Below are 24,636 nucleotides of genomic sequence, written 5' to 3'. Positions count from 1 at the left end.
GGTTGGGTACAAATCAACAGCTATCTAGAATATGCCACCCTCTGGCCTTATTAAAAATACAACCTTTGTTTAAAATACACCCTGTTTTAATACAGAGTCTGGCCGCTGCACTCGCTCACTTTATTTCTTTATGAGACGATGTTAAAGAGCTTTTTCTGTTTCTGCACCTTGGCTTGGCTTTTTATTTCTTTAAGTTGTGCAATTTGAGGAATGAGTAGATTTGTGCCTGCAAATTAAATTTAATGACGTTATGATCGAATGGGGCCGAGTGGCTGTCACTGTTAACTGAGACTTACACAACGTGATTTATTGCACATATTTTAAACAAATGAATGATCGTTTTTATAATCAGTAGCTTTTTGATCGCAGGCAGTTTTCAGTGTGATCATGTATGCAAGTGTTGAATCACAAAACAGCCTTGTGTTTAGATATTCTCTTGAGAAAAAAAGGGGGAAAAAAGAATGTCCCTTGACATCTACTGCAAACAACATAGACCATATAAAACTATAAAAAAAAAAAAAAAAAAAAACTTACATCATGCTATTACCAATCAAGGTAATTATTTTCATTATTGCAAATATATTAATACACAAATTATTATTTATATTAATTATTGCACACTTATTCATGTATATTTGTTTAATAACTTATTTAATTATATTGTCTAGCGCATGTTGTACAAATTGCTGTTAAATTGTGTCTTATTAGAGTGTTTTAATAAGTATATATGGTATATATATATTCTGAGCTATAAATATGTTTGTATATTTAGAGCTTTATATATAATTTTTTTTTTCTTTCATTATTGTATTGATAATTTCCTTTCTGCTACATTTTTATTATACTTGAATCGAGCCACTGTAACACACAATAATATCCCCCTGTGATTAATAAAGTATAGTGATACTGATTGAATGAAAAAAAGCCAAAACTTTTACTGTCCTGGGTCTCTGCACGTTGTTTGGGATTAACTGTACAAAGGATGGTTATTGTTCCTCATCATTAGTGTACACTGACTCTACTTTATATATCAGTCTGAGCCAAAATATGGTGAAGCGCTGTGGTAACTTTCCACTGTGCCACCGCATGCAGCTGCAGCTTTTTATTGCGACATGCAGAGGTGGCATTTACAAAGCAGTAAATGCACTCCCAAACTCTGACTACAACTTGTGAAATTGCTGTTCAGTCATGTCTTAAAGCTTGATTTAAAACAGGAGAGGGTTCAACTCAGTGCACAGTCTGCTTCACTAACACACTTATATCTGAACTACACTGAGTAAAAGGGCCATATTTTATATTTGATTGGTTTGGCAAGGATTTAATTAACTCAAAAAGACCCAAATATCCACCAGCGACCAAAGGCATCTACTGATCTAAAATGTTTTAGTTTTAAGTTCACAGAGAATATATTAAAATTAATTAAAGACACATACATCTGACTCTTTTTAAGGTTGTATTGAATCTTAAACTGCAGCTGTACCTTCTAAAATGTTTAATACCTGTTCATCCACTAATCCTATCAATACATGTAAATAATTGGTGTAAAATGCAGTTTGTCATCTTTTCATGGTCATCAGATATGACCCATTTAGACGTCGAGAGGCTCCGTAGTTACCAGCTACTATGGAAACACCATCATCATCTACAACATTGATTCACTAGTAAAAGATATGGAGTTTTATAAATGACAGTGGATGGACACACTTTCTGTATTAATGTATTGATATATTTTTCTGAAGAAAGTCACTTGTTCTTCAGTTTTCTCTGTTTTTGATATAATCACCCTCAACTTTAATCAGAGCTTTTATGAATATCTACATGATCAGTCAATTAAATATCGGAAAATACATGGTGTACACTGACAAATGCTAAATACAGAGGATAATAAAATAATAAATGGTGATATATCACTTAAGAGAGAATAAATATATAGAAAAATTCATTTGGATGCTGCCACTAAAGTAGCCCTGGGTCTTTTATGGGTTATCACAGGTATACACAGTAAACATAAGATGCTGCGCACTTTTAATACTCCTCAGCCAAATATAGTGTAATATTCTGTTGAAAGTTACTGCCCTACAGGTGACCTGTTTTTAATATTCTTCTGCTCCAGGCCAAGATGCATCCACAGTATAAATTTGGTGCAGATATCTCCATGCATTCCTCAGATAATGCAATTACATTGTTAAATGGACAGATAGACAGACAGACGGACAGACAGTCGACAAAACAATTACAATACCCCTTCGGCCAGGGGTTTGGCTGAGGGGTAAAAAGCACAGATATGTTTGGCTTGGATCAAATAGGAATGAAAGAGTGATTCACCGTGAAGTTATCCTTTGTGGCCTAATCATGTACACAATGACTCATACGAAGGTCATGAAAACAGAACTCAGAATGACTCACAGATCTGACACCGAATCAGGCCCATCATCGCTGTACTAGACTGGGTTTGTGGTCCAGCTCTAAAGGGTCGACTCTCTTAGAACCGCTTGATTGTTCAAAGTGAATCAGTGATGTCATACAGAGGAAATATCCCAGAAAAGGTGGTTGAGTTTTGTGATTTCATCCTGGAGTTAGCCCAGTCGATGCTACGCTAATATGAGCCGACAGTAGTAGGATGGCTGACACCCACTGGTTCCTGAACTGTCGTTTTGGAGCCACTACTTTAGGTTTTAGACTTCACTGTGTTGTTTTTTTGGACCAAGTAGTGACTGGGATGTGGGAGGGGCCAGAGCCATCTGGGAGGGGCCATGGGTGAGCTAATGCTAAATGCTAGCTTACATCCTGGTAAAACAGCAAATGCTGTCCATCCATCCATTCATCCATCCATCCATCCATCCATCCATCCATCCATCCATCCGTTCATCCATCCATCCATCCATCCATCCATCTATCTATCTAGTACTAGTAGTAGATATAGTAGTAGTGGATGTATTGGTAGTGCATTGTGTAGAAGATGTAGTAGTAGTAGATATAAGTAGATATATCTACAACTACTACATCCACTATTACTACTACTACTACTAGTACTACAGTAGTACTAGTAGTAGTAGGTGTAGTAGTTGTAGTAGTAGATGTAGTACTAGTAGTGGTAGATGTAGTACTAGTAGTGGTAGATGTAGTACTAGTAGTGGTAGATGTAGTGAATGGTTTATTCATTAAATTGAAGTAATGATTAACTTCTGATTTTGAAATCTGAACCGGTAAAATAATAAAATAACCCTGACAGTTTTTGGACCAAATTCCCTCTTGTCCCTTGTTCTATTTCCACTAAACCAGATGATGCTGTGGGCTGACTGTGAGTTTGACACATGGTGAACATTACTTCGACAGTGAAGGAAATCCACAGTGTTAACTATCAGAGATGCAGCTGAGCTCAGTTTGACTCCTTGTTCTTGAAAAACTGTTTCCCATCAGTGAGACTGGAGTTTCCAGTGGTAAACACATGGTAAAAGCATCTTATAAAAACAATAAAACCACAGTAAATAAACTATAAAAGCACAATAAAATAACCCACACACGGCTAGAAGATGCAGACGGAAGAGGATCAGCTGATAAGAAACATTTTACACACACACACACACACACACACACACACACACACACACCTTTAAAGGTGGTAGAATGAAAGTGAATCTATAATATATATGTAATGAATATGTAATGAATGTATATGTATACGTATTAAAACCACTAAATGAAGGGACAGGGTCAGATGGTAGCAGATGATCTGTTGTAGAGACACATAAAGGAGTAGTAGTAGTAGTAGTAGTAATGGTGGTACTGACAGTAATAGTAGTAGTAGTAGTAGTAGTAGTAGTAGTATTTTATACTAATAATCATGTTACTTTTTTGCATTAGTTGTGTTTATAGTAAAACATACTAAAAGCTAGTCAGCCTCTTTAAAAATACTTTCATTAAAAAATAAATGTATATTTTAATTGTATTTGTACATCATTAATAAATGTTATTTAAATGTTAAAGATGGCTGCACGTTTCTCATCAATATTGCACAACATCAGATTGTATTGCTGTGCACAGCATTGCCTCCGGTTTCCATGGTAACAGTTGGGAGGTAAACTCTTGTGTGTTGTGATTAAAGGCTTGTGATGGTCATCGCAGACTTACAGACTTCAAATATGAATAAGGTATTGAAACGTCTTCAGTTATTTGAGGACTCCAGTAATGAAAAGCTGTTTTCACGTCAGCTGCTCCTTCCTGAGACCTCCCGTTTGCATCCACAGTCACTCACATCTGCCACCGATTTCCCCTGAACACGCCTGTCCTCGACGCCGTTCACCACTAACCAGGACTGAAGGATGAGCCGCAGGTCCGAGCTCCTCCAGACGGCCTGACATGGAACATAACGCCACGGCAGTAGGCCTGTAATTCCAGTGGCTGTGACCTTTAATCAGAGCCTCATCTCCATCGTGTGTCGGTCGGCGGTTAATTTCAGACCTCACATGGATGGAAGTTTAGACCTGAGCGGCTGCCCGAGGTCTGTGCAGGCTGAAAGTTTAGAGACGTGTCAGAGCAGCAGGAGACTGAAACAGACACTGATGGAACTGGGTCAGATGTGAGTGAAACTGATGTCCAACTATCAGCAAAACATGTCCAACTATCAGCAAAACATGTCCAACTATCAGTGAAACTCATGTCCAACTATCGCTGTTCAACTACTACTACTACATCAACTATGATAATTGTTGTTGTTGTTGTCATTGTTGTCGTTGTTGTTCTTTTACTGATGTAACTGATTGAGTTCATTTTGAGTTTAAAGTGGAAGCTGAACTAAAATAATTCGGACCCCTCTGGTTTAAACCAGACCATTATTCCACATTAATAAGACGAAAATAGATGTGTCATACATCAGCTGCTGCTTCTGCTCATAAACTATCAGTGGTAAACTGTTTCTGGTGTCACATTTTCCCCTCAGATTGAAATGAAAGGCCTTCACACTCACCCTCCGCATTCACATGTAGAGGTCAACGCTCTGGTGAAGATAAAGCGTCTACGGGTTTAGCAGGCATCAGGGCCGCTCGCTCGCCGCCGCCGTTTGAAGTGGGAACATTTTTCTGCCGTCCTGTCAGCAGCATCGTGCGGAGAGATCACAAATCAGAAGGAAAAATAAATAAAGTCTCCTCCGACGACGATCCTCAGCTGCTCTAGAGATGATAAGAGTTCATTTGTTAAAGTGGAGGAATCTGAAGATCAACAACAGGCTGATTATGGGATTCTTCTATGTACAGTAGAGGAACAAAAGCTACGGACATCCTTCAAATCTGACACAATCTCAAATGCGATCATGAAATATTTGTGTTTCAAAAGGTGTGGCTGCATCAGAAAAACACCAACAAACATAAATACATTTTTTTTTATCTATTATTAACAAGAACTACTTTAACAGCTGTGAAACATTACCCGCCTACATATTTTTCCTGTTTTGTTAAGAATGTCTGACATGGTGTTAATAAAAAGCTTGATTAGCTCACCTGCTAACTTGAGTTACAGTTTGCGCAATAGGCTAATATTAGCGTTTTGGCTCATTCATTTAACTGATCCAAAAGAAATTATCTTCATAAGTCATAGCTTCATGTTCACACATGTAAAACACATGCATTGCAGTGATCTGCTTTATACTGGACATACAGTAGTGGGAAAAAAGTTCTGACACCCTTAAAATAAAAAAAAATCTAAATATGATCATGAAATATTGGTATTTCCAAAGGTTTGCAGACAAACACAAACAATTTTTTTTTTATTATTATTATTTATTAACAAGAACTACTACTTTAATAGCTGTTAAACATTACCTGTTTACATTTTTTGTGTTTTGTAGAGACTGTCTGACATGGTGTTAATAAAATAGAAGATACACAACAAATAATTTAGGTATTTACATTAAAAATGCTTGGTTAGCTCGCCAGTTAATGTCAGCAACAGTTAGGTCAGTAGCTAACATTACAGTCTTTGTTCATTCATTTAACTGATCCATAAGAAATGATCTTCATAAGTGGTAGCTTCATTTTCACACATGTAGAACACATGAATTGCAGCGATATGCTTATTATTGGACAAACAGTAGGGGAGAAAAGTTTTCTGACACCCTTAAGATTTGAAAAAATCTCAAATATTGTGTAAAACTTGTGTTTCCAAAGGTGTGGCTACATCAGACAGACACAAACAAATGCAAATTATTTGATTTGTTTATTATTGACAAAATCTACCTACTACTTTAGTAGCTGTAGTAATAATGCATGGTGCTAATGAATACAAGAGACGCTACAAACATTTTAGGTATTTACATTAAAAAATACTTGGTTAGCTTGCTGGCAAACTTTAGCTACAGTTAGCACACTAGCTAATAATAGCATCTTAACTCATTCATTTGACTGATCCATAAGAAACACATGTTGACTGGACAAAAATCACACCATATATATTTTTATTTTGTTATTTTATTACCTACAACCAAAGATAGAATTATTATCTTCATAAGTCACAGTTTCATTTTCATACACGCAGAACAAGAAAATATTTTCTTGTAATTTTCCTTTTTTACACCAAAACTGAGAGAAAAAGTTGTAGTTGTCTTTATCCCATAAAGACCCAAACAGTCACCAACGACCAAGACCATCTACTGATCTAAAATGTTTAATAACTTCTGAACCGCTAAACCTATCAATCCTTGTAAATAATCGGTGTAAAATGCAGTTTGTCATCTTTTCATGGTCATCAGATATGACCCTTTTGGACGTTCAAAGGCTCCGTAGTTAGCGTGGAAACACCGTCATCTTCTACAACATTAATCCACCAGTGAAACCCATGGAGTTGGATCGATGACAGTGGATGGACACGTTTTATGTTTAGTTAATTATGTATTTTGCTGAAAAAGTCACTTTTTCATTAGTTTTCAATTTTAATCAATTTTAATCTGAGCTTTTATGAACATTTACATGATAAGTGAATTAAATATAGGAAAATACCTGATATTCACTGGAAACAATGCAAAATACAAATGATATCATAATAAATGGTGATAAATCACTTAAGAAAAGCTGACTATAGAGAAAAACAATATTTTGGAATTGCCATAAAAGTAGCACTGGGTCTTTCTGGGTTATTTAAAGGTCATTATGATAGTATTTTACTAGTCTGACCCAATTTAGATCATATTGGACTGTATGTGGAACCTGAACTGAAATGATTTTCACATCCTTGATTGTTGATATCGTCAGTTTAATTTTTGCATTTCAGATTTTCATCCCATGGGAGGGATTGGAATCTTTGGCGGGCTGGTTTTGGACCACGGGCTGCATGATTGCAACCCCTGTCCTCGAGTCTTGACATGAATTAAGACTGAGACATAAAAAAAAAAAAAAACAGACAATAAGTCTTTAAGTGAAACGATCTCAGCAGATACAAATATTTTGCTCTAAAACACAACTCATAACTTCAAATGACGGTGGTAGAGCTGGACGTTGACAGTCGACGCTGTTCAACTCACAAATGACAACGTGTGCAGCTACGGAACTGAATCACAGCACAGTTGAAAAAGAGTGAATGTGCTCAGAAAACCTCCACGGCATAAATAAGGGGTTGAGAAAAACCTCATCACCAGTGTGGGAAGAACAAATTAGTTTTCATGCATTTATGAGGAAGTGTTTTTGGTGAATTTTCCTGCGCCATGACTGACCAATGCTGGGAAATGTTTACCTCCCATCAGTGACTGTCCAACCCTTCAGGCCTCATGACTCATTCTATTCTAGCGTAAACCGTCAAGAAAAAGACACCGGCAGTTTTGGTAAATGATGCAGTCAAAGTGTTTCACAGCTCCCAGGACAGACAGAAACACTCTTAGAAAAATGATATAATCCAAACCATCCAAACCTCTGCTCCTCTGTTCACATGTGATGATGAACCCCAACAGTCAGCAAGTGTCAAACATGTTATTAAAGTAACTAAACGGTATCAATGAATTACCTCAATTAATATATGGTGACATATATTAAAGTAGGTCAGAGCAGTAAAATACAATCATAATAACATATAAATATTGACAACTACAAATTTTTCTCTCTGTTTTAGTGTAAAAAATTTTTAAATGAGACGAAAATGTTTACATTTACAAACTCCTCTGAAAAAATATGAATAACCTGACAATTCTTAATTAAAATAAGTGCAATTTTAACAATATTTTGCCTCAGTTTATCATTTACACATGTACATTATAACTTATAGATCGTAGTGAATCAACAAATACACAAAACAGTAAACATCTCTTAAGACATTTCATGTTGTTTATATTTGTTCAGGTTAATAACATCATTTTATTTTAGTTATTTTGTCAATGATTTTGTTCAAATTCTTTATCTAGCCACATGTTTTGTTAATTTTTGCAAATTTTATTGATTCTTTTGTTCATTTCTTGATGGTTTTGCTAAATTTTTCTTCCTTTTTCTTTATCATTATGTTCCTTTTAATTATAATTTGCTTATGCATTTCACATTGTATGTTGATTTTGTTTTGCTTACTTTTTTATTAACATTCTTGATTACTTTTTCCATTTTTAGTTTTTTCTTGGTGATTTTGTTCATTTCTGTTCATTTTCTCAATTATTCTGTTCTTTTTTTTTTTTTTTTTAGTAATTTTTATTAATTTCAGTCCTCATTATGTTGATTTTTGGTCAGTTTCTACTTCATTTTCCATTTTGTATTCATTTTCTTATTTTACCAATTTCTTGTTTATTTTTGGTCATTTTCTGAATGATTTTCTTCAAATTTTTTATTAGCTTGATGTTTAAGTCAAACAAGCCCTTAAATGTTCAAGTCTGTGAACCAGTCTAACAGTCTGAGACCAGCATATGTCATGAATAATTTAATAAAACAACAGAACAATAACACAAAGTTTGCAATGCTAAGCTAACAACGCTAAGCTAAGAGCGCTAAGCTAACACTAAACAGATCCAACAGGACAAGGATTATTTCTACTGATAAAACTCATTGAATGACACAAAGAACAAAAATAAAGGTCACACTATGAAGAGATGATGATGAATGTTGTCTTACCTTTACTGTTTTTTGATCATAACTTTGTTTAAATTAATGAAACTTCTGTTATCAGCTAATCTATTATTGGTGTTACATTGAAATGATTCCCACTAGAAACAAATGGACCAGGGTTTAACAGGTCACTGTGAACTCTGGCTCAACAGATGAGTTGTGCATGCTCCCTGTTAAATTAAAAAAAAAATAATAATAATAATAATTAAACTAAATTATAAGTAAGTTAATGATGCTGAATTTCTATCAAAGCTCAAGAGACAAAGGAACCAGTTAATATTTGTGCAAGTGGAAAAATATTTCACAAGGCAATCTGCAACATCACCACTAGATGTCACTACAGATTACAAACAGAAGCTTAAAAGCAGAAATGAACTTTTCTGAAAAGGTGGAAAATAAACTCCAGTGCAGGGGTGTCCTACATCCTGTGGGTCAAAACTGGCCTGTCAAAGAGTCCAGTCCAACCCATGGGATGAATTTGTGAAATGCAAAAATTACACTGAATCAAGGATGTTAAAGTCATTTTAGTTCAGGTTCCACATACAGACCAATATGATCTAAGGTAAGATACTATTATAATAACCTATAAAGAATGACACCTCCAAATTTTTTTAGTGTCAAAAAGTAAAATTACATGAAAATATTCAGATTTACAAACTACCTTTTGACAAAAAAAAATGTCAATAACATGAACAAATATGAACCTGAAATGTTTTAAGAAAAACAAGTGTAATTTTAACATCATTTTGTTAATATTTCTTAATATTTTGTATATTATGTATGTGCTTTATTCTTGTTAGTGATTATTTTGTCTAGTTTCTAAATTGAATTTTAACCTATTTCTGTTCATTTTGTTCATTTTTCCTCAAATTTTTGTACCTTTTTTACAATTATTTATAGATTATTTTGTTATTATTTGACTGAAATCATATTGGGTTGTGAAAAAATGTGAATAACCATACCAAATGTGAACAACCCAAAATCTCTTATGTAAAATAAGCATCATTTTACCAATATTCTGTTACTAAATGTTTTGTGCTTTCAAGTTTCAGCTTCTTCGTGGTTGTTCACATTTTCATAAGAATAGTTTGTAGATGCCAGCATTCTCATAATGTAATTTGACTTTTTTCACTGTAAAAGACACAAAAAAAAGTTTGTAGCTGTCATTATTTACGGGTTATTATGTTATTATTTTACTGGTCTGATCCACTTTAGATCATATTGGTCTGAATGTGGAACCTGAACTAAAAATGAGTTTGAAACCTCTGCCCTGGTGGATAAAAACAGGAAACGACTGAAGGGAATATTCAGTTTCAGTACCAGGTTAAATAAATCACTTGTTAACGTGTATTTATTTTCACATTCCAGTAATGACTGTATGTGACTGATTGGTGGGAAATTCCTCTGGAAAGACAGCGTTACTGTTGAGAAATGACTCAGCTCTCAGGGAAAATTCACAGTAATCTATATCGCTTTGATTTCATTCCTCAAAATGATTTGGACTCGTTGTATCCTTGGCCATGACAGTGCTGTTGTTATTAAAAACATGGTGAACTCAGTGCAGTTCTTAAACAGATTTGACTAAACAGAACATGTGAGTCACAGGAGAAACTTCCAGCCTTGGCAGAACTCAACCACGGTTTGGATCAGATGCTGTTGGAACTGGTATTGTGAAGGGGGGGGGGGGGGTTGGTTTGTTTACATCCTCACCTGTTCACCTCCCAGACAACTCTATTAATGAGGATGTGGTCTCAGACAGGCTTTGAAAGTAAATGCATTCGACCGTCAAATTGTCCTGTTCACAGGTTCTTCTGGATCAGCTGTGACATGAGTCAGACTGAGGCAAAAATGACTACAAATATAGAAGATGGATGGATGGATGGATGGATGGATGGATGGATGATTCTATGGATAGATGGATGGACGGATGGATGGATGGTTCTATAGATGGATGGATGGATGGATGATTCTATAGATGGATGGATGGATGGATGGATGAATGGATGGATGGATGGATGGATGGATGGATGGATGGATGATTCTATGGATAGATGGATGGACGGATGGATGGATGGTTCTATAGATGGATGGATGGATGGATGATTCTATAGATGGATGGATGGATGGATGGATGGATGGATGGATGGATGGATGGATGGATGGATGGATGGATGGATGGTTTGTTAATTCTATGGATGGATGGATGGATGGATGGATGATTCTATGGATGGATGGATGGATGGATGGATGGATGGATGGATGATTCCATGGATGATGGATGGATGGACGGATGGATGGATGAATGATTCTATGGATGATGGATGGATGGATGATTCTATGGATGGATGGATGGTTTGGTAATTCTATGGATGGATGGATGGATGGATGGATGATTCTATAGATGGATGGATAGATGGATGGTTTGTTAATTCTATGGATGGATGGATGGATGGATGGATGGATGGATGTTCATTTTTGCGTGACTACACGTTCTTCCATGCCATTCGACCATCAGCGTCCACCTTCGTTGGGTCTGTGTGTAAATGTGTGAGCGTGTGTTGGGCTGTTCTTCTGTTCGGTGGTTGAACGTCAGTGAACATGGTCTGTTTTTCCTCATTTCCTGTCATCTGTTGTTGCTAGGCGACAGGTTTAGTTGTGGTTTCTCTGCTGCTTATTACCCAAATGTTTCCAAAATGACCAGAAGTCCAGAGTGAGTCAAAGCTGAAACCAGTCCAGACACCTTGGCCCAGACGTTGACATGTAAACTGTCCAATCAGCGCAGGGACAGGACCACACACTCCCACCCACATCAGCCAAAAACTCACCACATATAAATACAGATATCTAATAAAACCAGTTTGGATGGAGTCTGGTTCAGCTCAAATTTACCCCCAAGAGATGTCAGTCCTGAACACATTTTATGGACGTACGATGAACTAATCCACTGGTGATCCATCACTAAATAAAGACAAAAAATAATAAAAATAAATACAGACTGTAGGTTTGGAGAATAGACACAAGTGTTTTACTGGGAACCAGTCAGTGATCACTCAGTTAAATACAGGAAAATACCCGCTTTTCACTTTAAAATGCTGAATTCAGAGCACAATATTAGAGTAAATGGTGAAAAATCACTTAAAAAAGAACCATAAAAGGACAGACTGGGTGATTCTAAATAAATATTAAACAGAAAAACCTGATCATTTCCAGACATTATCAGGACTGATGTTTGATGAATCTAGTAAAAGACGTTTTTCATTATAATGAATGAATGACAACTGTAGATTTAACCCTTTCATGCATGAATTATGAGAACCTTAATCAAGATGTTTTTTTTTTTTTTCCTGAGTGTTTTTATTCCTTTTTAGGCATGATTTTAATTTTTTTATGAACCTATTTTTCATGGATTATCAAAAATATCCACTCAGCTGGACACCATTCATTTAATTTTTGAAGCAAAGAAACATGTATTTACTGACATACTGTGTGAAAACTATGAAATAAATGTTTTTTTAACCCTTTCATGCACAAATTATGAGAACCTTAATCAAAAATTTTTCCTGAGAGTTTTTATTCCTCTTTAGGCATGAAAAAAAACAATGCGATTGAAAAATTTCTTCTGAAAAATAAATAAAAAAAAAAAAAATAATTAAAAAAAATTCAAAAATACATAAAAAAAAATAATGAAAAAAAAAAATTCTTATGAACCTATTTTTCATTAAGTTGTAAAAATGTCCACTCAGCTGGACACCACACGTTTAATTTTTGACGCACAGAAACATGAATTTACTGATAAATTGTGTGAAAACTATGGGGAGGGCTTGTGATTCTGGGGGTTTATGCTCAGGAGAGATCTACATAATGTCACCAATTCATGTCAGAAAGGATATGTAGTGTCTTAAAACTTTAATAAAGATATGTGTAAAAAAACAAAAAAAAACAAAAAGAACAACAAAATCCATGAATATACAAGAGAACAGCTGTAGGATAGCTGTCCACTGGAGTGACCAGTATGCATGAAAGGGTTAATGTCGCTAATCTGATGTTTTCTCACATTTTAATGCACTATAATAGTAGTTATTACTCACTCAAATAATATGCAACAAACAACTTTTTTTTTTTTTAAACCTGTTAATTTGTCTAACAACAATTAACAATTGATTTACACTCATATATGTTGCTTCAGATCAGGTTTCTCAAGAGCTGCAAAGTTGCAGTAGCAGTATGAATTGCAGTGTATTATGGGATGGTGCATAAGTGTCCACTGTGTTGGTTGATGTGCAACTAAAACAACAAAACCCATGAATATACAAGAGAACAGCTGTAGAGTAACTGTCCACTGCAGTGACCACTGTGCATGAAAGGATTAAAAAATATATATATATATCGTGTCACATTTACATAATTGTCTGTTTATTAATTGTATTTCCCCCCAAAAAAGTCATTGCAGTCAGTGTAAAGTCCATCAGTCTTGTTGATTTAAGGTGACATAGACTGTTTACCATTTGTTACAGTAGTTAACCTTAAATCTAATCCAATGCTGACACCTACTGGTGAAGTTTGGTATCACTCAAAAATATTCAACCTGCAGTGATTCTTTTTAGGTGATTTTCCATTTTAAATAAAAGGGAAATGACATTCTATTCCAGTGCACGTCCCAAACACAGTTCATTTACCTCTTCTTTTAATTTATTCCCATGTTCTGTTTTTTTCACTCAAACCAGTTTTACATCCAAAAACATGAACCCGTTTACAACAACTCAAAGTTTGTAACATTAATAAAACTGTTTTAAGGCCGTGTGTGATCTGCTGTTTCTGTCAAATTAACTTCGTGGAATTTTTTAAAAAACGTCTGAAAAATCAAAACATAACAGTACACTATTTTGCTGCAGTAAAATATGCAGATTAAATTAATTTATTGAAACACACACTGACAACTTTTACTTGACACTGTGGTGATACTTGACAGTATCTAAACCAGGAGTGTCAAACATACGGTCCGTGGGCCAAAACCGGCCGCCAGAGTCCAAACCCTCCCATGGGATGAATGTGTCAAATGTGAAAAAAAATTTTAACAATCAATGATGTTGAAATCATTTTAGTTCAGGTTCCACATTCAGACCAATATGATCATAAGTGGGTCAGAGCAGTGAAATAATAACCTGTAAATAATGACAACTGCACATTTTTCTATTAGATTTTTTAGAGAAACAAATAAAATTACATGAAAATATTTACATTTATTTAATATAAGTAAATATAATTTGACCAACATTCTGCCTGTTACTATTTTTTGTTCTTGTCACTGTTTAATTTGATCACATTTGTTGATTTTTAGTTTATTTCTGTTCATGTTTCTCATATTTTTGTCAATTTTTAACATTAATTATAGGTTGTGATGTTAATATTTTACTGGTCCAAGCCACTTCAGATCATATTAGTCTATGAATAAAAAATGTGAATAACCTGAAATATTTTAATATAAGTAAATGTAATCGTACCAATATTCTGTCTGCTATTACATGTTTTGTGTATTTTTAGATCCACTGTGATCTGTAAGTTGTAAATGATAAACTGAGGCAGAATATTGTTAAAATTGAACTTATTTTTCTTAAGGAATTTCAGGTTATTCATATTTATATTAAGGATAGTTTGTAGATGTAAATATTTTCCATAATGTAATTAGATTTTTTTTCACTGTAAAACACAGTGAAGTGTGTAGTTGTCATTATTTACAGGTGGTTGTGTTCTTCTTGTACTGGTCTGACCCACAGGAGTCGTGTCCTGCTGGGACGTGTGGTCATGTGTGGCCTTCATCCTCTGCTTTCAGCTTGTTGGTCGTGGGTCCTTCAGGCGTTGCTACGACTCTCCGGCGTCAGGCTGATCAGAGAGTTACTGGCCTGGGCCAGTTCTGTGATGGACACCCGCCCCCTCTGTCGGATGAACTGGGCCACCGAGTCCAGCTCCTCTGGGGTGATGGAGATGAACTTCCCCCTGTCGTCGATCACACCTACAGACGGGAAATGAAGAACGGTAGAACCAACACTGGACAAACACCTGCCCATGGCACATTAGATTAGATTAGATTAGATTAGATTAGATTAGATTAGATTAGATTAGATTAGATTAGATCGTATTAGTTTAGATTACATTATCTTGGATTAGATTAGGTTAGGTTAGGATAGGATAGATTACATTACATTACATTAGGTTACATTATAGTACATTAGAGTAGATTACATTAGATTGGATTAGATTAGGTTACATATTAGATTAGGATAGACTATATTAGATTACATTAGATTACATTAGGTTACATTAGATTCAATTCGATTAGATTACATTACATTAGATTAGATTAGGTTACATTATATTAGATTAGATTACATTAGATTAGGTTACATTACATTGGTTAATATTAGGTCACATATTAGACTAGATTATAATAGATGACATTAGATTACATGACATTAGATTAGGTTACATGAGATTACATTATATTAGGTTAGATTAGATTATTTCAGATTAGGTTACATTAGATTAGATTTGATTAGATTACATTACAATAGATTAGATTTAATTCTATTATATTATGTTATATTAGATTATATTAGGTCATACTAGATTACGTTACATGGATTACATTAAATTAGTCTGTAATATAGAGTTAGCTTTTTGTACATTTAATATTTTATCTTTGTAGTTTTTGTATATTGTCAGTATTTTTCAGTATTTTGTGTGATATTTTCATACAGTCTTTCTACCATCCATCCATCCATCCATCCATCCATCCATCAGTGTGTGTTGAATGTTAACCCTTGTGTGAACGGTCAGTCCCACCCACCGGTCAGTGATCCATCTGCTAACAGATCCTGCAGCCTGGCGATGGCGTCCTGCGTCCTCATTCCAAAATGAGAGGCCAAGTCCTCCAGCAGAACCACTTTAGAACTCTGGAAGAACACAGACGACCATGAATGAAACTGATCAACAGTTCAGCAGGAGCTCAGGGTGAAGGCAGACGGACTTACCTCTATGTAGTCAATGAACTCCTGGAGAAGACTCCGAGACTGGAAATGAGCACAAACACTTAAAACCATCACTGAATGAAAAATGTGATGAAAAATGAAATGAAAAATCTGTTGATAATCAGATAATTGTAATAATCAGATCTGATGTGTTTACATGTACTTCAAAAATATGATCCTCGATAAATGCTAATTTAGATGTTTCAGTCCATTATCGTGTTTGTCTGTAGACTCAAACTTCCGGTTAATTGTCTTCAGCTCATGTTTGATTTTGCTCATTTTAATCGTTATTATATTCAATTTTTGTTTAGTTTTGCACATTTTGTACATTATTTTATTCAGTTTTTTCAGTTTGGTTCTATTTTCATTATTTTACACAATTTTTTTTTCAGTTTTGTTCATTTCTTCATAACTTTATTAAATTTCTGTTGAGTTTTATTCATTTTTTATATTTTTTCAATTTGTTATAAAAAAAAAAAAGTGTACCCATGTTGATTTAATTTTATTTTTCGTGTGTGTTATTGTATGATTTGGTTCGTGACCACACAGAACAGGGATATTACAGTTTTTGACACTGACAAATGGACAGTATCTGTTTTGTGTACATTATGTTTATATTCTGTGTGTATACGTTCCTAATAACATCATCTTTACTAGAAAACTCAGATTTTGTGTCTTTTTGTGTCAGCGTGAACTTAGCCGTAGTGCTAACATTAGCTAACCTGGTCCTCCGTCAGCTGCTCCTCCTCTCCTTGGTCTTCGATAACAAACGACGCCTTCAGCTTCAGGTACTCCTCCTCCTCCCTCCTCTCCTGCTCCTCCTTGGCTCGGCGCTCCTCCTCCTCCTGAAACACACATCAACCCCGTCACATCATCAGTTATTACTACTTTGTCCTTTTACTTCCTACATTTGAGCATAAATTTCTTTATTTTCTACTCCTTACATTAGCATCACACATTCAACCATTTAAGTCCTTGGTGTTTTTAGCTGATGTTTCTATGGTTACATGGACGTATAGGACGTGTAGATTGCTACCAGCATTGCACTGTGTTACCATAGCAACACATATGGAACTGTGGCTGCTGATAAAAACACTGAAAATAACTTTCTTTTTTTTTCTATTAAATTTTATCTGAAATGCATTTAAAATTTTACACCACAATCTTGTGATGTTTCCCTTCATTTCTGTTTTGTTAGTTTCGACTAAAAATTTTAAATGTTCATGTTTTACCATGAATTGTTGTTGTCAGCTCCTACGTAAAACTGAGGTTAAAAACCAAACCAAACTGAAGAAAAAAAACTCACACAGAATTGACAGAGTTCATTATTTCACAAAATTTTTCTTCGTTTTGTTCATTTCTTCATTATTTTAATCAGTTTTTGTTCCATTTTGTTAATTTTTTCATTGACTTACTCAATGTTTCTTCGTTTTTGCTCATTTCTTCGTTTAAAAAAATTTTGTTCAGTTTTGTTCATTTCTTCATTATTTTACTCAATGTTTCTTTGTTTTTGTTAATTTCTTCATTCATTTACTTAATTTTTCAAAATTTTTGTACATTTCTTGTTGTTTAGGGTGTTTTTTTTACTCACTTTTTGTCTCTAGCACAATGTTATTCTCCTCTCCTGCATTGTTCATTACAATTACATGCACATTTACAATCATACAGATGAGGTGATGATGTAATTTAGCGACTTTTAGGACAGACAACAGATACTTTCACTGCTGAGGAGTTGGAGACCCTGCAGTGACCCCGGACTCCCCTTCTGGTGTGACCAATGTGGATAATGTGATTTGATTAAAATGAGAGGGTGACCTGTTTTTGTTCGAGCAGTCGCTCCTTCTCCTCCTCCTGTCGTCTTTCCTGCTCTCTGAGCTCCTGCATCCTCTTCCTCTCCTCTCTCTCCTCCATCTCCGCCTGCAAACAGAACAACAAAACACCTCATAACTGGGCACAGATACCATGTGACATCCATAAGGCATGGATTTGAATCAGTAGGTGAGTAGAAGAATCTCCGTTTTTAATGAAAACTGTTCATTTCCTCATTTGTTTCACATTCTTACATTCAGATCGACTCCCCCTCACCTCTCTCTGAGCTTTCTTGGCTTGTTTTTCCTCCAGTTTTTTCTGCTTTTTGGCTCCCATTTTCACTGTGGGCTGGAAACTCTGCTGTTCTGCCTCCTCTTCCTCCACTCGCTCTTCCTCTGAAACAACACAGTGATTATTAGACTCCATCTTTACTCTGCACCTAAGAGGACTTATAGAATAGAACAGACTGTCACTGCAAAAATACTACTGTACAGTGGAATGAAATTAAGTTTTTATGTTCTGTAAAGTGTTCAGGGTAAATACACAAGACAATTATAAGACACACACACAAAAGTGAGTCCAGTATCAATAAAAATGAGCAGGATGTACAGGTGTTGGGGTATCAAGAGTTGTAAAAAACTGCTGATATGATAAAATTTTAATTATCAATACATTTTATCCGTAACATACTAAACCCATACTAAAGTTTTTATTAACTTAAGGTATATTTCAGTATTCTGAAGCAGTTTCGATTCTGAAAACCCAGTTCACTTCCTCAATAGTTCACATTCTGTTTAACACAAGTGTTGGCTGAATGTATGAGCTGCTAAAAAAGGTGCAAGATGAGCAAAAGTTCAGCTATAGACTGAGTTCCTTTTACATAGTAATTGGCCACTGCAGCCAAAGGAGACCTGGGGATGACATGAGGATGACATGAAGATGACATGGGGACGACGAGGGGATGACGTGGCTCAACCTTCCACTTCTCCAAAGGATGGAACTATATTAAGAATTTATTACTTTACAATTAAGGGTCTCTAACAGTTAGTGCATTTTACAAACACACACGGAAATTTACCCTCTGCATTTATCCCATCATTAGCTGGAACATGCTGCAGAGTGGGAGCAGTGGGTTGCCATGTCAGGTGCCCAGGGAGCAAATGGAGGGGGTTAGGTGCCTTGCTCAAGGGCATATTATCCATCAATGTCTCTGCCCTCAGTAACAAACCGATTCCCCAACCTTCTAACATAAATGCATAGCTGGGTCTCCAAGGTGAGCTCACCCTGTTCCACAGGTTCTCTTTGGGCTCTTTGTGGTTGCCTGTTCGCCATCACTGTGCCGAGGTTCCTCCTCCGGCGAGGCATCCCGGCTCCCCGGTCCTCCGCTGCCGCCCGCTGGGGGGGTGCCACCGCCCGAACCACATCCCGCCGCTGCTGTTCATCAGCTCAACATGAAAAGAACAAACCACAAGTCAAATAAACTTTCATAAAATAAATACTTAATGAACTTAACAGAGACTAAACAAAGAACATTCTACTCTGCTGACAACTTAGCAGCACAACTGTATGATTATGAATATTTATCAAGGACTGAAAGTAAACATATCATATAACTCTACTACTGTTGAGTTCCTTCTTCACCAGGTTGGACTGACAGCTGTTCTCAAAAAAGTAGTTACATTTCAAATCTTTGACCTTTTATTCAATATTATTCTCCCACATTCAAGTTCAGGATCTGTCAGTTTATCAAGAGTTGTAAACAAATGTTTACATTGCAAAGTTATTAATAATAAATTTGGTCTGTAACATACTTGCTACAAGCCAGGATGTGAAAATCAAACCAATAAAAGCCATTAGACACAATAAAATCAATAAAACCACAAATAAAAGCAGTATATTAAAGAGTCCATATGCTCTTTGACAAATAATTATAATTACTGCTTTTCTCAATAACGAAAATTTAACATACGGGGAACTCAGTTTAATCCCTTTACAACCTAATTACTTCTGTGTGCACAAACTGTGCTTTCCCGGTTATTTAAATACAGCACTAGTTGTTTAAATGACCCACTGCGGCCTCCGTAGTTCATGACAGTTGTCAACAACTGTAAGCTGACGTAGCGTTAGCTTCAAACATTAAGTAATAAGTAGATAATGCTGAGTATATCTAAAGAGTATCTAAGAACGTATGCACAATAATGTATATTCAAGACAATGTTTCTACATACATAACGTACAGGTCTAACAAACCTGTTTTAGAGCAGAATGACAAGCTAGCATTTAGCTTAGTTTAGCTAGCTGAGTTTTAGCTCCTTACCTTCCTGTGTTTTCCTGCGCACTTTCAACGCAAACACAATCAAGACTATAAGAATAGCCGCAGCTATTAGATACAACGCAATATCCATAACTTATACTGAAAATAACCTTTAACTACGTATAAATACAACTACACGTCTGTTTTGTGACAAGTTAACTCATGACGACAGTGGAGGCCTGTGCTCTTCTTCTGTGGTTTTGATTCTTCTTCTTCTTTGGTTTTGATTAGCGGCTTAACATATTCATTACCGCCACCTACAGGACTGGAGTGTGGTAAGTAGATGAGCAGGAAAAAATAATAATAAAATAATAATAATAATGTGGACCATGAGTCTGTAATAAACCTTATCTATCTATCTATCTATCTATCTATCTATCTATCTATCTAATAATAAAAAAACAACACTACTGGCCTGTGCTCTTCTTCTTCTATGTCATTTATTCATTTATTATTGTATTATTATATTGGTTCATTAGCGCCACCTACAGCCTTAAATTTGTAAATTGAATGGAATATTACAAAACTTTACTGCATGAAGTTTAATTTACAGCATTTTTAGAGGGAAAAAGTTTGTGAAAACGTACATGTTACGAATTTTATAGCTGCTGTAAATTAAATATAGAAAAATGCATGATTAACACTGAAAAATGCAAAATGCAGAAGATAATATTATGATAAATGGGGGCAAATCTATTTGGAAAAGGTAAATGTAGAGAAAATTTTGTTTGGAAGTTGCCACAAAAATGTCTTTACAGGTTAAAAAAAAAGTGTGAAGTTTAGCTGTATATTTGTTCAAATATGACATGGAAAACAGACTGATGCTGTTCAGACTGTCATTAAAAAAATCAGATATGGGTCAAACATAGGTAAAAAGGCAGATTTGGGTCAGTTTTACCTGCAGTGGGAACGCAGCAGTACATTCTAAGGATGCAGCCAAATCAAGCAGATGGCAGATCTTTAAAACTCTAGGTGGCAGCCATGTAACGCTGTAGATCCCAGCTGCCCTTAAACCTCAAAATCATAAAACTCCATATCATTTATGTCCATGTATGTGCATAAATACCTAATTCTTTTTTTCTACTTGTCTTGTCCTGCATCATAACAGCAGAATGGAGCTCTGGTGGCCTTGTTGCACTGAACAAATTTGCTTTGCTAAAGGGAACTGTATAAAGTATATGAGGCTCCTTTAGATATACCACTGTTTGTATTTCGGGTTTCACTGAACCACATTCTGATGCTGGACCTGACAGGAAGGAACAGGGGGAAGGAGAAGAAAGGGAGAAGAGAGAAGGAGAGAAAGAAAGAGAAAAAAAAGGTGGTAAAGACCCTCATAAGAAAATATCAACAATAGTAACAATAACAACCATGGCGATAATTATAATGGTAACACTAACTAGAACAACAGCTTATTTTTATATTTATTTTTTAATTTTGACTTGTTTGTGGTTTTTTCTACCTGTTTTTTTTTTTTTTTCCACTTGTATTTTGTATGTTGCTGCTGTTAACTGTGAAATGTCCCCACAGTGGGATAAATAAAGTCTTATTCTATCTTATTTTAACCCCTGTGTGGTGTTCAGATGTTTGTTTTTCAGCCTTTATTTGTGGGTGTGGTGGACCTGCTGCATTAGTGGGTTTTTAATTCAACATAATCAAACAATTTAATGGTAAAATACTCAACAGATGTTCACTTCATCCCAATTACAAGCAACATAAAAAGCATATACTGTATGTTTAACCTCCTCAGACCCAGCTGTGGGTTTTCTGTCCACATTTGTGGACAAGTTTCACAACTTTATACAACAAAAAAAGAAAACTGTCCACCACAAAGGACATTCCATAAAAAAAACGTAAAACTACATCTGAAAAAACTGTTGCATCATGATGTTTCCAATATAGGCCCTTATTTAATAAAAAACAAAACAAAGCTTGTACTTTGCTGACATTTGCTGGGTCTTAGGAGGTTCATATTCAAGGTCAAGGTCAAGGTTACTTTATTTGTACCCGAAGGTAGATTTGTTTTGCAGTCTCGGTGATTACTTTGGTATTACAACAATACATACGTTAAACATGTAGGGCAGGTACTTGATCACACTTACAGACAGGACAAAAAGTGCTCAGTGTTCCAGCATTCATCAGTATAGCAGCATGGATAAGTAAAAGAATAAAATAAATAAATAAGATCAAATAAATAAAAACAAGATGCAATAGAACACAATAAAAACCAGAAGAGATAAAAACAATCTGGGATAAAAACCAGGATAAGAACATAAAATTTAAAAATTTAAAAATCTGAAGTCACAATAATAATAAATAGAGCAAAGAAATGGCATAAATAACTAAAATAAGTTAGTAAAGTGCAACGTCACTATTTCTTATTGAGCTCAGTGAGGGCAACAGGAACCAAGCTGTTTTTATAAACGCTGTGTTCTGCCATATGTGCCTTTTGCCTTTGCTAGATCACATTTATGAATTAAAGTGCTACTTGTTATTAGTTTTTTGTTGTTTTTTTGTTGTTGTTTTTTTTGGAATAAAATGTAATATAATCAAGATATAAGAGGGAAAAAATATTTTAAAAAATAATAACTCATCATTTTTCTTCTAATAAAAAATGAGAACAACCCAAACACCATACAAGGGTTCAAAACAAACACACAAACAAATAAACAAACAAACAAACAAATACATACATACATACATACATACATACATAAATATGCAGTACTGTGTAACTTCCACTAGATGGCGGCCATGTAACTGTGGACGCCATCTGCCTTTAAACCTGAAAAAAGAAAAAAAGAATCAGAACGTGCAGTACCGTGTGACGTCCACCAGATGGCAGACAGTCCTGTGCATGTTCTGCTCCAACTGCAGAGAATGGAGGTCACATTCAGCTCTATGACAGTGAATCACACCTGAAAGGGCTCAGAACGCTGACAGTGCAGAAATATAAAACCAAGAAGCCACCAGTCTGCGCATGTGCGGATCTGGACACTATTTAAAGTCAGTGGATGTAAATGGACAGTCAGGTACTACACTTACCCAGAAAAAAAAACACAAACACCTTTGGACTGGTGTGAAATCTGTGCTTTTATGATTGGAAAAGTAACTCATTTATATTTTCTCATTTTTTAAAACTATCTGCTTTTAACACTATAATCAAAACCAGACACATGAAGGTCATTGTAAGTCATAGTTAGTTTGTTTTTAATCTGTTCTTTAAAGGTTCTGGTGGAACATTTAGTTAGATAACTGAGTCTGTAAATCCTAAACAGAGCTTATATGACAACGCCCTGCAGGGACATTAAACAGTGGCATCACAGAAAATATACGAGCTGCTGTTTTTGAGCATCTAATGCTGCCTTCACGTGCTATAGGAATTATGGAAAATTGTGGGCATGAACTCTTTTTTTCCCTCTCCAAGAATTTTTTTTTTATTATTCATCAATAGAACATACAAATGACAGAATATAACAAGAATATACTAAACATCAGACATTCCAAGCCACAATAACCATAAACTAATAATAAGAGGACTTTAAAAGTACAAGAATAAATAAAATTAAACATATATAGACAAAATATAAATAAATAAAAGAGAATAAAAATGTAGATCCAACAGTAAGTAAAGGTATAATTAGAAAAGGAAAGAAGAATAGTGTTACAATATGAAGTGACAGACCAATTTACTAAAGGTAGTTGTAGTAAAACTGAAAATACGCACTTGAAAATTTGACATGAACGCACCATCACGTCATAATTGGAGAACAAGAAGGTGCTGAAGATGAAATAACCTTTGACCTTTTCAACATGGCGGACAGCAACGAGGGATTCATCGCAAATGACACAACAAAAAAAGAAGCTTTTGGTAATGTTCGGCTGCTGTTGAATGATAATTTTGTGCATTTATAATAAACATAATTTCCAAAAAAATTAAAAAATTGCAAGAAAATAATAATTTAAAAAATACTGTAGCAGATGAATTAGCATGTCCCCAAGTAGCAGGTCATGATCAATTGTGTACTAGCCATTTTTCATTTCACTGCGACCACAAAAACACTTGAACACAACAAAAACATAATTCGAATTTACAAGTGAAAGGCTCATTTTCCCGACAGCCCATGAATGCAGCACTAGTCAAACCTGCAGACTACTAACTTTTGTTGTGCAGATTCTAATCGCTCTTTTTCCATCTGTCATTTCTATCATGTGTTCAGCAGGTGTTGAACACACCTGTGACTGGTTTTATGTGTGTTTAACCTCTGAGAAGCAGAAAAGGATTTTTTTTTTTTTTTTTACATTAAATGATTGTGTGGATTGGAAACAGCATGATTCAACTTTATTTACAGATACATTTTTTATGAAATGGAATTGTATGCATCATTGTTGCCTTAGAATATATATTTAATCTATATAGTATATA

The 24,636-nt window shown here is 35.1% G+C and overlaps 2 protein-coding genes across 3 annotated transcripts in view; one reads left to right on the top strand and one right to left on the bottom strand.

Annotated features, from left to right (window-relative positions):
• The window catches only part of LOC115431961 (NACHT, LRR and PYD domains-containing protein 3-like), a 592,418-nt gene that overhangs the window by 407,554 nt on the left and 160,228 nt on the right, over positions 1-24,636 (top strand). The gene's annotated exons all lie outside the window — the stretch shown is intronic.
• Positions 14,738-20,421, bottom strand: ddrgk1 (DDRGK domain containing 1). Of its 2 annotated transcripts, none has more exons than XM_030153587.1 (8): positions 20,217-20,421; positions 19,186-19,344; positions 18,176-18,297; positions 17,906-18,007; positions 16,813-16,935; positions 16,094-16,132; positions 15,910-16,015; positions 14,738-15,075 (listed from the first exon to the last, which is right to left on the bottom strand). In XM_030153587.1, the coding sequence occupies exons 1-8, from the start codon at positions 20,302-20,304 to the stop codon at positions 14,915-14,917; spliced, it is 900 nt and encodes a 299-aa protein (XP_030009447.1). In that variant the 5' UTR covers positions 20,305-20,421; the 3' UTR covers positions 14,738-14,914. The 2 variants fall into 2 exon arrangements, with proteins under 2 accessions (XP_030009447.1, XP_030009439.1); XM_030153579.1 differs by having other exon boundaries at positions 18,176-18,294; positions 19,183-19,344; positions 20,217-20,420.

This window comes from Sphaeramia orbicularis, chromosome 2 (assembly GCF_902148855.1).
Source record: "Sphaeramia orbicularis chromosome 2, fSphaOr1.1, whole genome shotgun sequence".
In the NCBI taxonomy this organism is placed as follows: Eukaryota; Metazoa; Chordata; class Actinopteri; order Kurtiformes; family Apogonidae; genus Sphaeramia; species Sphaeramia orbicularis.
Note: the sequence above shows the minus strand (reverse complement) of the source record. Positions and strands in the feature narration are given on the sequence as shown.

Excerpts from the sequence above, each read along its gene's own strand:
- ddrgk1 (XM_030153587.1), bottom strand. The coding sequence starts at position 20,304 with ATGGATATTGCGTTGTATCTAATAGCTGCGGCTATTCTTATAGTCTTG. Across the intron at positions 19,345-20,216 it reads GCGCAGGAAAACACAGGAAG|CTGATGAACAGCAGCGGCGG; the intron begins GTAAGGAGCTAA and ends TTTCATGTTGAG. Across the intron at positions 18,008-18,175 it reads CCAAGAAAGCTCAGAGAGAG|GCGGAGATGGAGGAGAGAGA; the intron begins GTGAGGGGGAGT and ends TTCTGTTTGCAG.